A 16,704-nucleotide genomic window follows, 5' to 3' on the forward strand; every position below is an offset into this window, starting at 1 on the left:
CAGAATGCCTGACCTAATATAAAATGTTCGATTCAGGAACCTCTTCCTTTAACATCTCTGACTTCCATGCCTCCAGGAAAATCAACCACTTCCTTCCACAGGAGCCAGTTCCACGGTTGGAGAGAGTTTTGGCAGATCTTCAAGTGTTTGAAGGTAGCTATTATTCAATGTCTAGTTCAAAGCAACAGAAAAATATGGCATGTGTTAGGTTGCCCAGGCAAGGGGTAGGCTTTCTGGGACTCCTTCCTTTCTAATAAGAGAAGTTGTATCCACAGAACCCATAGTTAGGGAGTGTAGGATGGGGAGATGCCGAGGGCCACAGTGGTCTGGCCGGGACAGGAGACGTGTACGCTGGTGGTCTGGTAGAGGAGGGAGATGGGCCAGGACAGGGCATATGGCCAGATGGACCCCAGTGTAGCATCTTCCTGGCTGGCCTCACCCGGGCCTCACCATACTGGGGCTTATCTACGCTCAGCTCTCAGATGATTGCCCCAGCTACACTTTGTCCACATCCACTTCTCCTCGCTGGCATACAGCTCCTCCCCACCGTCTACAGAACAAAGTCCACACTGCTTCTCTGTCATCCAAAGCCTGCAACCTTTTACTCCAAAATACCTCTCCGGTATTACCTTCCACTGTGATCCTATGTGAATTTTCTATTACTGCAAAACTGGGTTTTTCTCTCTCTTTATTTTTTATCAGAACATACCTTTTCCTTTCTTTCTCCAGTGGCCCTTGCCCATAGAGGGTCTCCACTCTCCCCCAGACTGTCTTACCTTCTAACCTTTTATTTATGGTCTACCTGGTTTTCGGGATCCAACTCAAGTCTGACCTTCTTAGGGCGTGGATAGGAGTATTTCTTCCAGTGGCACTTTTTGCAAAGACTTCTTCCTAGATGTGAACCACCCACAGCCACCCGCTAGGTCTTGGTACCAACTTCACTATGGGGATGGGTATTGCCACACACATAGCACATACATGCTGCTAAGTTGGCTTCCTTTGTGTTCCCCCATTGGATTCAGAGAGGTACCTCCTAGAGACTGGAGGGACGAGTGTGGTAGTGGAGCCTCAGGCCGCTAAGGATGCCCCATCACAGCTGGTTATGGCCCCCACTTCATCCCACAGACCACGTTTGTGCCCACCTGGCCACGCTGACCCTTCCACTTTCTTTCACCTTGGGGTTGCCCTTGGGTATTTGACCTCCCATGCTGCATTGGCTTGTTATTGCATTGGCCACCCTCACCCTCCCTTCTTTTCATAGAGCGTGATTTGGAGCCCCTGCCCTGGCCCCAGTCTCCTCTGAAGGTGATCTAGTCCCTTACATCTGGACCATGACATCTCAGGATGGCCTCACTTTGCTGTAGAGCCGAGGTCACCACCGTGAAGGGAGAAAGCTGCTCATTCTTCCTGATGCCCTTTGTGCCTTTTCCTGGGGTGCTCAGGAAAGACCTGCTATGGTGGGAGCAGTGGTGGGCATCTCCTACGGTGGGGGGTAGGTAGGATGAGCATGGCATGAGCTGTTTTCATTTTTAACCATCTAATCACAGTCAATCAATGACATCATAGAACAGAGGGCTCAAGGCTGCTCTGCGCCCTGACCTTCCCTTGTAAACACTGCGTCTCAATGTTCACAAAACCCAAGGTTGACTTTATTAGGATCATTGTGCACTGAATAACTGGTCCTCACAGCAGCCCGCGGTACAGGCTGGTACAGGCTTCTGCTGGCCTTCCTGATTGTTCTGGGGGCAGACAAACCACCACCTGGCTTCCCACTATGGTCACCCTGCAGCTGGGTTGACGACTTTCCCCAGGAAGAGCAAGCTCCGAGTGGTCACTTCCCAAAAGAGCACCAGGAAAGGCCTGTTGAAACGTGCTTGTGGGGCCCAAGTTGTGTTCAGAGCCTGGGGTTGTGAGAGCAGGCCCGAGGCAGCCGCTGCCCGGGTTCCCCACACATTCATGTCCACGGCCGCCTTGTGTGACACCTGGAGGGGGAGAAGGGGACAGGGACAGCGTCAGCTCAGGTGCTTTCCAGGGACAGATCCCGCCTGGTGTGGTTCTAGGGAGACAGAGGCTGAGTCAGGCCCCATGGGCCGTGCCTTCCAAGGAGGCAACTTCAGCCTTCATTTTTTTCTGCTTCTCTCTTCTTCCACATCCCTGGGGGTGGCCTCGACGGTGCTGTTGGCTCGATGGTGGAAGACAAATGGGCCTGAGCAGGGCCGAGCACGAACCGGGCCGCGAACTGCCAACAGCGGGTTTGGGAGCATCTGGGCGCAGAAGACACAGGCTGAGCGCCACTTCCTGCTCCAAGCTGTGTGCACTTTCTCTAAGCCTTAGTGGCCTCATCTCCATAATGACTTGCTCAGCCTAAATCAATGTTTTCTCATGAGCTCAGAAAACCAGGTTGTCTGATGTGCCAAACACTCTATCTGCCTCTGTGAGAAGGTTCTTTTTTAAAAAAACAAAAAAAACTGAAACTCATTTTCACACAACTTCTTAGGAAGAAAGGATTCTGAGGCATTAAAAAAAGGTGAAAAATTTTGGCCTTGGCAATCCCTTTCACTTTTAAAAGTTCTATGAAAAGACACACCTAGTGTTTAAGGTCACTTTGGAATTAATCCTTTAAAAAGCCAAGTTATTTCTTTTTCTTCTTGTTCACCCTTTCCACCATGGGTGTGCACACACATGCACACACACATGCATGTACACACTTACTTGCATACACACACATGCACATACTCCCTATTGCCTTGATTTATATTCCTGATCTCAGCTGGTCTTTCCCAAGTAAAAGAATTCTTCCCCCATGAAATTCGTAACAAAGGGCACCTGGGTGTCGTTAAGCATTTGAGTTTAGCTCAGGTCATAATCTCAACTGTTTGTGAGTTCGAGTCCCACATCAGGTGAGCATAAGCCCAGCTTGGGGTGAGCTCGAGCCCGGCTTTGGGTGAACATGAGCCCTGCTTTGTGTGAGCCCTGCTTCTCTCTCTTCCTCTCTCTCTCTCTCTCTCTCTCTCTCTCTGTGCCCTTCCTGGGATTTTCTCTTTCTCTGTCCGTCCCTCACTTGCAACCTCTCTTTCAGAAAAAAAAATTGTAGCAAAGACTCAAATGACAATTAATGACTCTCTCCTAAAACATAAAAGATGGAGCAGGGAAGGAAAACTGCATGGTTATTCCCTGTGATTAACTCTCCCTTTCTGGTAGAGAGTCGTGGATCCCCACCCTTGCCTCGTGACTAGCAATGGCCTCCTTCAGGAAGAGAACGGAGACCCACCCCACTGATGGCCCTCTTGATTATGGGACTCGCTTTAGCCAGCAGCACATGAGTGGCCTTGACATAGGCCACAGTGAAGAGAAATGTGGAGAGTGATCACACAGTTTCTCTTGCTTCTTTCCTGTTGCCATGGGAATGGCATGTCCCAAATAGGGACTTCTCCTTTCACCTGTGTCCTGGAAGGGAGAAGCAGTGTCAGGTAGGTCTGTAGCCCAGTGGTAGTGAGACACCTCTGACATGTACCACAGACAGGAAATAAGCCGCTATCATAAGGCACTGAGATTTGGGGCTTGCTTGTCTCTGCAGCAAGGTTGACGGATACATTGTTTTGCTCAAGCCCCGCTACTCTTTCTAACTATAACAAAGACAGATGGAGTTTTGCTGCCTGTCCTTGGGGAAGTAGGAGGAATGAAGGCAAAGCTTTTCCCACACCTGGGAAAATTCCGGCTCTGTGGATGACCCGAGTGTGGGTCGATTCTCTTTTCGGGGGAAGCTCCCTTTCCACCACTCCTCTCTATCCTTCAGAGCAGGGACACCTAAAAAGAAGCCTTACAAACTGTGATCAAGACCCAGAATAAGAAACAGAAAGGGAAACTTGACTTGCAAATGCACACTTCAAAGGAGAAAAGACCTTCTCCTCCGTCCACGCTCACCACCTTACCCGGGAGATGGTTTTGTTGAGCTGCTCAGTGATTCCTGATAAGTCAGCTTCTAGGTTGAAGATGTTGGTGAGACCAATGTGGGGAAGTATTTCTTCAAGGTGGTATGTTCCAGAAATGGAAAACCTTGGCAGGTGTAAATCCAACAGGCTGGAGAGAGAATCAGAGAGGTGGTGCCATCTCGTTAAATGTGCTGCTTGCGCCCTGTCTGCTGGCAACTCCCAGCTTCGAGAGGGAGAAGTGTTTCCCAGAGTGAGGGGGAGCCAGTCCTACTGCAATATTCCCTTCTGTGCCAGAACATTCCACCACCCAGAACCCCCTTCTTTTCAGGCCTTACAGACCTCTCGTGACCTCATCAGCCCTCCTGTGTTTGGACCTGACAAGACTCCTCGCATGGCCACATGTCTTCATCTTGGGCATATTTGTGGAGAACTTTCTACATCAGGCAAGGGATTTTACAAGGCTTAACTGATCAAATCCAAACAATAGCCATGTAAGGTAAGTATTGTCAACACTCTCCCGCCTCCATATTCAATTAATCAGCAGGTTCTGCTGGCCCCTCTTCAGGACTGAGTCCTGAATCCATCTGCCTGTAACCCTCTAGTACAAGCCACTGTCAGCCCTTCCTGTCTGGGCCTTGGGCTGTTGTGAGGATCTGATGACAGAAGGTATATGTAGAATGTGGGCCAATCTCTGTCCAGTGACTGGCCTTTGCCATCAGATCAGCACACCACCTGCAGGAAATTCACATGTCTCTTTTGACACTGAGCAAATCTGTCCTTTCCTCCTTGGGATTCTTCTTCTTGACTGTTGCTTAGGAGTTGCCAGGGTAGGGCACCTGCAAGCTGGGCTGGGTAATATCCAGCCTGGAAACCTTTGTTTCTAATGAATTCAGACCCTAAATCTGCTGAGCGAACCCTTGCCAGTTAACTTCTGGGATAATAGGAGTGTCCAGATGCCTAATGGAAGTACGAGGCAGGTGGAAGTTCAGGGTTGAACAGTGAAGAGGAGGGAAAAGATGTGGAGAACAGAAAACAAGGCTATCTTGGCTCACTTGTCAAATTGTCCACAGGCAGCCCCGAGGGCGGGCCTGTGGAGGGGTCTGAGTATAACAGTCAGTGCAGAGACTGTCAGTGCAGAGCCTGATGCGGGGTTCAAACCTATGAACCGTGAGATCATGACCTGAGCTGAAGTCAGATGCTTAACCAACTGAGCCACCCAGGTGCACCTAGATAATATTTGTTCAAGCCATTCCATTCTGAGGTAGTTTATTATGCTGCAAGAGGTAATTGGAGCTCAAGGTCACATTTCATCCCACAGCTCCCATAAAGCAAGAAAAACCCCAGGAAGGAGTGAGCCAGAAAATGGGCATACCAGAAAAGGTTGAAACTATTGTAAGAAAACCATGAACTGAAAAGTGAGTGAGATAGAAAGGGGGAGGGCTGAGCTCCCATAAAATGAATACTTTGATTTTTATAGTGCTCTTCTCCATGTTTAATTTCCTGAAGAAAAGTTTTTATTAAAATAGGGGCACTTTTTTCAGAAAAACCATATCAAAAAGACTGTTAGTCATCAATAATTGAGCCATGTTAGCCAAACATTGGGCAGGGGTCCTCTCTAACAGCAAGGCAGAGATAAAGTAAGGGGGCTTAACTTTATCTCTCCTCTATACTTCCAGGAATGGAAAATTAAGGATTTATCTGTCTAGGACTTTAATTTCTTCTTTGGGACCAGGTTGATAAAAGACCAAGAGAGTCCTGATTTGATTGAATATGGAGTGTTTTGTTGATAGGGTGGCACATTTTGGCTTTGTTATATTTCTTTTAAATATTTTAAATGTTGTTTTAAATTTATTTTTGAGAGCAAGCGAGCAGGGGAGGGACAGAGAGAGAGGGAGATACAGAATCCGAAGCAGGCTCCAGGCTCTGAGCTGTCAGCACAGAGCCCAACACAGGGTTCGAACCCATGAACTGTGAGAGCATTACCTGAGTTGAAGTCGGATGCTTAATCCACTGAGCCACCCAGGTTCCCTGGCTTTGTTATATTTCCAGATTCCTGGTCAACACCTCAGAGGTGAAGCATTCCACATTCCCCCGAAGTGTGGAGGCCAACTCAGGTTTACTATTCTGACAAAATCACACTACTTCTAACTTATGCAGATGCTTTGTCCATCACTCTTCTTTATTAACCATCATGCCACCCAGGAAGTGCGCTAGCAAATTGTGCACTTGAATAAAACCCACACTGTTCATTTAGATTCTTGCAACTGTATCACATGCAGTAGTATTGCTTTTACTACAGTTTGGTCAAATGAATTTTTAAATAGACTAAAAAAAAATAGAAGCTCTTTGAAGAAATATACAGTGTTCTGTGGGAGCCATAATTATTCTTAATAATTGCCCTTCATCTGATTTTTTTGCCTGCCCTTCACTACATTCTAGTGGTACATTATTCTGGACAAAGGGAGGAATGGGGAAGATGGTTGGCCAGGAAAGCACTTGGGAAGGGATGAGAATGCTGCGTACCCTCTGAGCACTTATCTTGACCAGTCTCAGTGCTTTGTGTGTATTAACTTGATCAGTCCTCCAAGCAACCCAATGGGGCAGTTATTATGACATCATTTTACATTTGAGGAAATTGGAGACCCAAAAGGCCAGAAAATTGACCCAAACCCACATAGTTAAAAGGTAGACTAATGAGCCAAACCTAAGGGTTGGGCTTTTGCAGTTGACATTGATCGAGGTCGGCCTGGATCCTTGAACCAGGTCTGCTGGGGTCTGTGTGCTCTGACACTTACCTGGGCTGAAGCCACCGATCCCATTTTCTCAGGGTCTCTGGCTGTAGCGCTGCCTCTAGCTGCTCCATTTTCCCCGGGTCAGGGAGGATCAGTAAGGCCAGGGCGTTCCCACTGTACTCTATCTGGAGGACAGTGCAGGCCAGTTCCTGGTCATAGAGGAATCTGTGCATCTCCTTTTGGTGCATCATGGGGATGCGGAGGGAGGTCCACTCATCCACAAAGAAGTTCTCTTGCTTCTGGGTCTGGTCGCGATCGAAAGGATGCTTCCACTTAGCTTAGGACACAAAATCCATAAAGCTATGAGAACATACAAGAGAGTAACTGTGGGCGGACACGCACTGAGCCACACTGGTTTGGTGACTTCTTCTTGGGTGTGTATAAATATGAGGCAGAAAAGTGGCATCGATACAGAACTTAGGGTAGGCTCTGCCATCAGGGTGAGTTTCCAGAATTTCAGCTCTTATGGTCTATCATTTTCCATTTCAGAGCAACTTAATTTTCAAGAAGCTAAAAGGTTCTTCCTTCTATTAACCACCTTCCATGTACAAGGCATTATCTCTTTACATCTTCATGAACATTAATATTGAACAAGTATTATGATCTCCATGTCAGCAATGAGAAATTGACTCCCTGTGAATTTATGGAAACATACCCAATTTGCAGAGCTGTTAGGTGGTAAAGCAAAATAAATGAGCTGTAGAGCAGGGACTGGGGCTTGACTGGCTCCACAGCTCATGTTTTTTGCAAACACTAACTTGACACTTCTCTGCCATGCTGCCTCTAAACAACAACCTTCTACAGAGAAAGTCAAGAGCTCCCCACCACCTCTGAATTTCCTAATATTCAAGTTGAAAAAGGAGAAATATTTCAGTTAATAGACTATTAAGTATAATGCAAAAAAGCTCATTAAGACACAGTTAGAAATGTGGAATCTGTCAGTCATAGCCTTGTCCACATGTGTAGTATCTTCTCTCTACTTACAGTCTCCCAGCACAACAGCATCCAGACTTGGCCTCCTGAAAGCACTGCCTTGGTGATGGGAAGCTGGCTCATCCTCTTCCTCTTGCCCACATCTCAGTGGCCAAGTATTGCTGATTCCACCTTCAAGGCTGCAACTTTATCCAAAGCCGCCATCTTGCTTACTTTGGACCATTTCAAGAGCCTCCTGACTGGTCTCTGCTCTCTCTCCCTTCCTTGCCTCCAAATCATTTTCCACATTGTAGCCAGACTGATCTTTTTAAAGCAGATGTACTCATGTCACTCCACTGCTTCAAACTTCTTGCTAATTCTGGTGTCCTATGGGTAAATCCTAGGATTCTCAACACAGCTCCTGTTTATCTTTTTATTGCAACTCTTGACACTGTCCCCAGGCATTACACTATGTTCTAGTCCAACTAAGTTTATTTCAGTTCCTTTAAAGGGCAATAGTTTTTCTTTTCCTTGGACCTCTGCACACACTGGTCTTTCAACCTGAACCCCCTTCTCCCCACCTCTCCTATAGCTTCTTTGCCTGAGTAAATCTTACTCATTCTTCATGTCTCAGATTAGATGCCGTCTCTTCCAGGAAGCCTTCCCTCACTCCCCAAGTCTGGAAAGCTGTATCTTTTGACAGTGCCATGGCACCCATACTGACTCAAGCAGAACATTACTTTAGCATTGAGTTGCAATTGCCTTTTTACTTATTTATAGCTCTCATGGGATGATGAGCTACATAGGAGTAGGAAAACTCTATCTCTTTCATAGATTTTCTTAAGACTCTAGCAAGGTCCCTGAAATGTAGTCAGTACTTGATGTATATTTTTATTATTTATTTATTTTTAAAAATTTACATCCAAGTTCATTAGTATCTAGTGCAATAATGATTTCAAGAGTAGATTCCAGTGATTTATCCCCTACATATAACACCCAGTGCTCATCCCAACTAGATTCTTCCTTAATGTCCCTTACTCATTTAGCTCATCCCCGTACCCACAACCCCTCCAGAAACTCTCAGTTTGTTCTCTGTATTTAAACATAAGAGTCTCTTATATGTTGTCCCACTACCTGTTTTTATATTATTTTTGCTTTCCTTCCTCATGTTCATCTGTTTTATATCTTAATTCCAGATATGAGTGAAGTCATATGATATTTGTCTTTCTCTGGCCGACTAATTTCGATATATATTTTTAAACAAATTAATGAATACCATTCCTAGAAGTCTCAAAATGAGACCTAAGTTTAATTTGAAATCATGCATTCAGCAAACATTTGAAACATTCTTGACCTCTCTTCCTCTCTGACTAGGCAACTGAGTGGTTTGGTGGCAGTGGCCTTGCAGCAGGTCCTTGTGAAGACCTTGACGGGCAAGACCATCACCATCGAGGTCTAGCCCAGTGATACCACTGAGAATGTCAAAGCCAAAACTCAAGACAACTCATCTAATTTTTGCAGAGAAACAGCTGGAGGATGGCTGCCCTCTCTCAGGCTACAATATCTGGGAAGAGTCACTCTGTGCTTGGTGTATCACCTACAAGGTGGCAACACCGAGCCTTCCCTCCACCAGCTGGCCCAGAAATGCAACCACGGCAAGATCATCTGCCACAAGGGTTGGTCTCACATGCGTCCCCGTGCTGTCCCCTGCCCCAAAACTGCTCCTCAAGAAGAAACTCAAATAAGTCCCCTCTACCAGCTCTTCCTTACCTGCTGTTCAGCCCCCTGCCCAAGCCCCAAGGCCCTGGGGCCTCAGTAAAGTTTCCTTTTAATCAACTGGGGAAAAAAAATGAAAAAAAAAAATAGTTCACCCTGGAGAATCAAAAATGATTAAGACTTAGGTCCTTGAGACATCTGATCAGTATCATAGACTAAATTAAGACAGAAAAACCCATTTTTCCCCTTGAGTAAACACTTAGGAAAGCTGGCTAATATAATGGAAAAATAAATAAATAAATAAATAGCTGCATTCCAAAAAACAAGACTCAAAGCTTCCAGATACAAAGCAGGAATGTGCATCTCTGATTTGGAACTGAGGCCATTTGGCTCATGGGTTATCAGAATCAGATAGAACCCTTCAGAGTGGCGTTTAATGTCTTCTCAGGGGAAATAAGTAAAACTCAGGACCATATTTGGGACTGATCTCTTCTGCAAATAGTCAAAAGCTATGAAAGGCAATCCCTTCCCCATTTGGAAAGACTGGATTGAAAACCTCTGTCCAGCTGTCCAGGGGTGAGGTAGGATAGGTCACCACATTTCCAGGCTGGGGGGCAGGGGGAGGAGTCACCCGCTCTGGGTTCTTTGTAGTTATTACTCATTCAGTGCAGGGACTCCCCAACCTAGAAATTAAAATAGAGCCAGTGAAACCAAAAGACTACATCAGAGGCAAATGTGAACCTATTTCCCGGAGACCTTGCCAAACAGGCCATAAGAAACTCACAGAAAGATAATTTCCACTGAAGATGAGCTCAGAGCTGAAAATCTTAATCCTCTCCTCAAAGAGAAGCAGTTGGGGTAATGAACCCATGAATTCACAGTTCGAGATCTCCAGATCATAGAAAAATCTGAAAGGTATGTTTTTAAGTGTGTTAAAAAAAAAAAATGGAAGGAGTGAAATTCATCACATGGGCCACTAGGACAAAACAATAGTTGGATTTGAAGAAATAGGACATCAAAGCAAAAACTATGGTCAGTGGGACTGAAAACTCAGTGGATGGGTGAAATAATAGGAAGCATGGCTTTTGAGATCATCAGGAAAAGGGAAATCGGGCTGAAGAAATCAGGTAGGTGGCAGCATAGAGAGACAGATGTTTTCCAGGGGGGCAGAAGATGTAAAAGATGAGCTTGAGCTATCTTTCCAGAAAGTAACGAAGTGCACCGACAAGGAAAAAAATCAAACCAGCAATGATGGGGACACATCGAAGGACACAGGAATCAGCTGAAAGATCTCCCGATGACCAGTGTCAGAAAATTTTAAGCAACAGAACTAAGTGGTAGTGGATTCCAACCCAGAATATGAAATGAATATCCTTGAGTTGATAATGATGTAAGTAAACGATTGAATAAACAGATGTGAGGGAAGAGAAAAATCTCCCAGGCGAAGAATTCCACATAATTTAGGTAGGCCCTCCTTGCTCAAGAAGGAACCTGACTCCCCACTCCCTAAGTGTGGGGTATGCATGGTGACTTCCTCCAAAGAGCACAGTCTGGCAATAAGGAAAAGGGAAACTTTACAGCAGAGAAATATGACAGGCGTGACCTTAGCCAGATGGTCAAAGTCAACATCAACAGCGGTAAGTCACGCTGAGAGTTACGTATCCTTGATGGGATGTGATAAGAATGGCCCTTCACCTGACTGGCCCTCCTGTCCATGTCCAATTACCCCAGGTTTAATCATGATAAAAACAAGCAAATCCCAACTGAGACACACGCTACCAGGTACCTAGCCAGGACTGCTCAAAATTGGCAAGGTTGCTGAAAGCAAGGGAGATCTGAGAAACTGTCACAGCCCAGAGGAGCCCACAATGACATGGCGACCCAGTGTCACCCAAGCTGGAACAGACAAAAACATTAGGTAAAAACAAACAACCTCTGAATGGACCTGTGTTCAAAAAAATGGAGGAACTCTACTAGTATCATAATAGAGATATATGTTACCAAGTCAGAAAATAACACGAGTAAAAGGAATGAGCCCTATAGGGTAGAAGTGTTCACGCAGCAGTCACAATAAGCTAATATGCTGTTCATACAAATTAAATGTGGTGAGGACACTAAAACATAAGCACAAGGTAATATGTACAGTACAATACGATTCTGGTAAAATTTAGAATACATACACTGCATGAGATAGGATTATGGATTCATACTCCCTATGCTTAGGATGGTGAGCACGCTCCCCCGCCCCCAGGACAGTGGTTGCCTCTGGGAGGGGATGGAAGGAGGGAAATGGGACCAGGGAAGGGTTAAAAAGGAATTGAACTCTACCTTCAACATTGCATTTAAAAAAATAAAAAAAATCTGAAGCAAATGGTAAAATGTAAACATCTGTTCATTCTTGGTGACGGAGTGTATGGTGGTTTTAATATTCTGTATACTTTTATATGCTCAGGAGGGCTTGGGTGGCTCAGATGGCTGAGCGCCTGACTTTGGCTCAGGTCATGATCTCATACTCCATGAGGTCGAGCCCTTTGTGTTGGGCTCTGTGCTGACACGTCAGAGCCTGGAGACTGCTTCAGATTCTGCGTCTCCATCTCTCTACCCCTCTCCCGCTCATGCTCTGTCTCTCACTCTCTCTCAAAAATAAATAAACATTAACAATTTATTTTTCTCTGCTCAAAATAGTGATATAAAAAATAAAATTTTTCTAAAAAAGGAATTACTCCTAAGGGAGTATGATAGAGTATATAACAAAAAATAAATAAAAATTGAACAGAAGGATAATGGCAAGAGAAAACAAATGTTGATAGATCAAGTAGACACCTATGATTATTTAAACAAATGGAGGGGACTAGCCAGAGAGCGGTTGTAAGACTTCAAGGCAGGTGCCTTTCAGGGGCAAGGCTGGGGGAGGTGGTGGTGGAAGGAATTCGGCCCGAGCTAGCCCTCACCTTTGAAGAAGATGTAATTCAGAACAACCATGAGCGTGTCTTGTGTGAACTCCTGGAGGCAGTCTGCCACCTGCCCGTACGTCTGCTTTCTCACGTACTCATTAATCTGCCTCCTGGTCGTGGCGGAATCTGTGAAGTTGGCAGAAAAGGCAAAAGCTCCGTACAGCTCCCGGATAGTGTCCAAAAAGTGCTGCCGAGGCTTTAGTTGCTTGTCCAGGAACAAGGAGTTGCCTACTTTGAGTTCCAGTTTGGGGCTGGGCAGGTCAAGAGTGTGGACGAGGCTCTGGAAACCCCGGTGGATGTCCGCTTCTGAGGTCTCCGTGAGGTTGAAGCCAAGGCCCTCCAGGATCTGAGTCGGGGTGTCAGCTTGGGCCCCAAGGGAGAGCAGGGCCAGGGTGGTAGAGATGCTCACGGGGGAGAAGAAGATGTTTCCCGAGGTTTCTGTGGCCAGCTGCTTGTACAAGCGCAAGGCAAAGTTGGTGATAGTGGGTGTGATTTTGTGGTAGGCAGAGAGCTGGTCACTGGGGGCTGGAGGAACCCCCAGACTCTTATCTCCATGGGCAGGAAACGGCTGACAAGGGACAAAGGGCAGGATTGATGATCCCAGCAGCCACAGCCAAGCTGGACCCATGCTCTGAAAGCAAGACATTGAACATGCCATTCTACTTCATACGGAACTTCAGGGCTCCCCATTGCTCACACGATGAGCCTCGCATCCAAACTGTCCCCCGCACAGGTGTCATGGGGGGCCCTGCAGAGGATGAGGTGGGGGGCAAGCAAGGCTCTGACACTTTCCCCCAAAGCTGCATTCTGAGAAGCATCCCTAAATCTGCCTGACTATTGATACATCTATAAGGTTTTGTTGAGAAAAGGACTCTGGGCTATAAAAACAAACTTCCCTGATTTATTCTCTCTTACTCTCTCCCTCTAACCCTGCCTCCCTGGCCCTCTTCTTCCTCCCCCTCCTCCCTTCCTCCCTTCCTCCCTCCCTCCCTCCTCCCTTCCTCCCTTCCTCCCTTCCTCCATTCCTTCCTTCCTTCCTTCCTTCCTTCCTTCCTTCCTTCCTTCCTTCCTTCCTTCCTTCTTCTTTTTTCTTTCTTCTTTCAAGTATTTCTTTGAATCACTCATTAACTTCCAAGGATTGGGGTGACTACAGAGCAGGTATTCAGGACCCTATGACAGTGCCGGACCCTGGGCCTTACTGACACCTAGGTGTGGCCATCAACTTCCACTCTTGCTTGTTGGAAGGGAGAGGATAATGAGCAGCTCCTGGGTCAGGTCCTCAAAGAAAAAGGAGTGTTCTCTAGTCTTTTGGGTTTTCATTAGCTGGAGTATTGATGTATGTGGTGATGAGTCATGGGGGCCCCATGGAAGAGGGCCACCCACAAGGGGAGGCGAAGCCACACGATGGGTGGAGCCCAGGGAGGACAGATCAACTCTGTCTCCATCAGACTTGCTGTCTGATGCAGTGGCTGTCACATGCAGTGGCTGTATCTTAATTGATGCAGAGGTTTAGGGAAGATGTCTATTGACTTGTGTTGAATTGTGTACCCTCAAATTCATAGCTTGAAGCTCTACTCCCCAGTATCTCAAAATGTGATCTTGTGTGTAAATGGCGTGGTTGAGGTGTAATTAGTTAAGATGAAGTCATTAGATGGGCCCTGATCTAATATGATTGGTGTCATTCTACAAGGGAACATTTGGGTGCAGACTCGAACACAAGGAGAATGCCCTTTGAAGACAAAGGCAGAGATTGGGGTGAAGCCCCTAGAGCCAAGGCTGCCAGAGGTCGCCAGCAAACCCCTAGCAGCTCGGGGAGGAGCCTGGAGTGGGTTCTCCCTCCCAGCCTCAGAAGGAAGCGGACACCCTGCCGACACCTTGATCTTGGACTTCCAGCCACCATGACTGTGGGACCATACATGTCTGTCACTGAAACCACCCAGTGTGAGGTGCTTTGTGGTGGCAGCACTAGGAAATGAATACCATCTCTCTTGTACTTCAGGTTATAGAATGTTCCAGAAGAGCCTTCAAGCTGCTTCCAGGGAGTTAAAGTGGTGCAAGAGCAGGGGATTCCTTCTCCTTCCTCGGGGCATGGAACAGAGCTCCAGCTCGAGGTGAAACTGCAGTGTAGACGTGGCTGACCTCTGCTCACTCTGACCCCTGTCTAGTGCTCCTTTTCCCTTTCAGGATCTCCACACATACACCGCACATGTTCACAGTGCATCACTGTCACATGGTCACTCGGACACCCCACCCCCACCCCCTGAGCTGTCAGCACAGAGACCTACGAGGGGCTCAAACTCAGGAACTGTGAGGTCATGATCTAAGCCGAAGTTGGACCCTTAACCAACTGAGCCACACAGATGCCCCATGTTTGTATCTCAATCAGCACATTTTGCTCGAATCAATGTTTTCTGGATCTCTTACAGATGCCATGGTGGTGTGGGAGAGATCATATTTTTAGATGGTTAATAACACTTGGAGCCCTAAACACCCAGAGGACTGTTGGTGGGAGGGACCAGTACAGCCTGATTATCAGTTATGTTGAAACAGTTTGCTGGGCAAAGTACTGTGGGCAATTTCCCAAGACCATGACCTCCCTCCCTCCCCCAAAGCTCTGGTGGGCTCCCCTAATGTCAAGTTCCAACCACATTGGGAAGTAGAACAATTAAAAAATCTGTCTGCTCCTGGAGAAAATCAGGAATACAGCTGTAGTGGGGCGTCTGGGTGGCCCAGTTAGCAAGCATCCGACTTCAGCTAGGGTCGTGATCCCTCGACTCGTGAGTTTGAGCCCTGTGTTGGGGTCTGTGCTGTTGGCTTCGGATCCTCTGTCCCCCTCTCTCTTCCCCTCTCCCACTAGCGCTCCTTTTCTTTCTCTCTCAAAAATAAACATTAAAAAAAGAAAAAAAATAGAACCATAATGAAACTTGTTCTGGTTTATTCTTTTTATCCATTGAATTCACCATTTTCTACCCTTCTGCACCCCGAGGATCCCCAGACTTGCAGAAGGTTCTATTTCCCAAAGAGGATGGAAAGTCAGAGGGCTTGGGTTTCAATGAAGGCTCTGCAGTATCTCACTGTGGGATCTGTGTGAAGGAGAACTCTCTGACCCACAGTGTCCGCATTTGCAAAATGCAAAGGATAATACCCACCTTCCCAGGGTGGGGTCACTTAAGGATTTCAAGGCAAACGATGTATCAAGCATCTGACATGTAGAAAGCATGCAGTGTTAATTTACACTGCTTTCTATAGAAGCCAGGTATAATTATACCTCATCTACTTCTTTATTTCTCTTCCAGAAAGATCCCAGAGGAAAACTAAGAACTCCACTAATTAATGATCGTATTCCCATGTATTGTTTTTTTTTTGTGTGGGGATATTAGATCCGTTGTATCACAGCCTCCTCCCAATCAGAGGTGTTCTCGAATGCAGGGGGATGGTATTTTGGGTCAGCTCAGAGACTGGAGAAGGGGATGCTACTGGGGTGGGAGAGAGATAGCTCTCAAAATGTCAGAATAGTCACATGCAGTGAAGACTGGCCTGCGCAAATGCCAGTGGCATGAGAGATACTTCTCACGCGTCACTAAATTGAATCCGCATGAGAACATTAAGACATAGGCATTGGTACATCCTTGTGCCTATGGGGAAACTGGACCCAGGCTCAAGATAAGCACCTGTTAAGTGGCTGGAGGGTGATTTGGATTCCAGACACGGGCTCTGAAACTCAAACTTTTTGCTATAACCGAGTCTCTCGTAAATTTGCTACAGCAACATTGTCATTTTGCTTTGGGCTGTATTACTCTGTTTTCTTGTCTCTCCCAGGAATATCAGGAGTTCCTCTCTCAAAATGTTTGATGACCAAGCTTTCCATAAAGGTCAGAATTCCTACTTAAAGTTTAGAAGCAGCACATCATTGTACTTTTCTTTTATGGGGCTCGTTTCTCCTATCCCTGCTGCCAAAGCCAGAGGAGGGGGAGGGAGGGATGGGACAGGGGCAGGGAGGGAGAGAGAGAGAGGAGCAGAGTCACCCCTGCCTCCATTTCAGGCATAAGCCAGGTACTCACAGCCAAGCTCCCTGGGCTGGGGCCCCGGGTCTTCAGCACTGCATGGCTTCCTACCCGCAGGAAACGGTGTTTGAAAATCACAGCGGGCTGGTCAATATTTGCCGGTCAGTTCCTGGAACAGTGCAAAGCCTGTGCAACAAACAGGAAGGGACCTTTTTTTTTTTTTTTTTTTTTTTTTTGAAGGATCTGGCCTGCCTGTCAGTCCTACAAACAGAGTGAATTATGATTCTGGACCCAACTCCCTTTGAGGCTGTTTTAATACCGGTGAGGATGGCAAGGCTCACGATGTGGTTGCTGCTGACCCACCACTGACATTTTGTGTGTTCCCGACAGTGTG

General features: G+C 46.6%; 1 protein-coding gene across 1 annotated transcript; it reads right to left on the reverse strand.

Moving 5' to 3' along the window:
* Positions 1–1,621: 1,621 nt before the first annotated feature.
* LOC120246916 (serpin A11-like) lies at positions 1,622–16,464 on the reverse strand. Its single transcript, XM_039254571.1, has 5 exons — positions 16,368–16,464; positions 12,304–12,937; positions 6,728–7,001; positions 3,933–4,080; positions 1,622–1,982 (listed from the first exon to the last, which is right to left on the reverse strand). The coding sequence occupies exons 2-5, from the start codon at positions 12,932–12,934 to the stop codon at positions 1,779–1,781; spliced, it is 1,257 nt and encodes a 418-aa protein (XP_039110502.1). The 5' UTR covers positions 12,935–12,937; positions 16,368–16,464; the 3' UTR covers positions 1,622–1,778.
* Positions 16,465–16,704: the final 240 nt, after the last annotated feature.

Source organism: Hyaena hyaena, unplaced genomic scaffold (genome assembly GCF_003009895.1).
Source record: "Hyaena hyaena isolate Hyena2069 unplaced genomic scaffold, ASM300989v1 scaffold_493, whole genome shotgun sequence".
NCBI classification, from domain to species: Eukaryota; Metazoa; Chordata; class Mammalia; order Carnivora; family Hyaenidae; genus Hyaena; species Hyaena hyaena.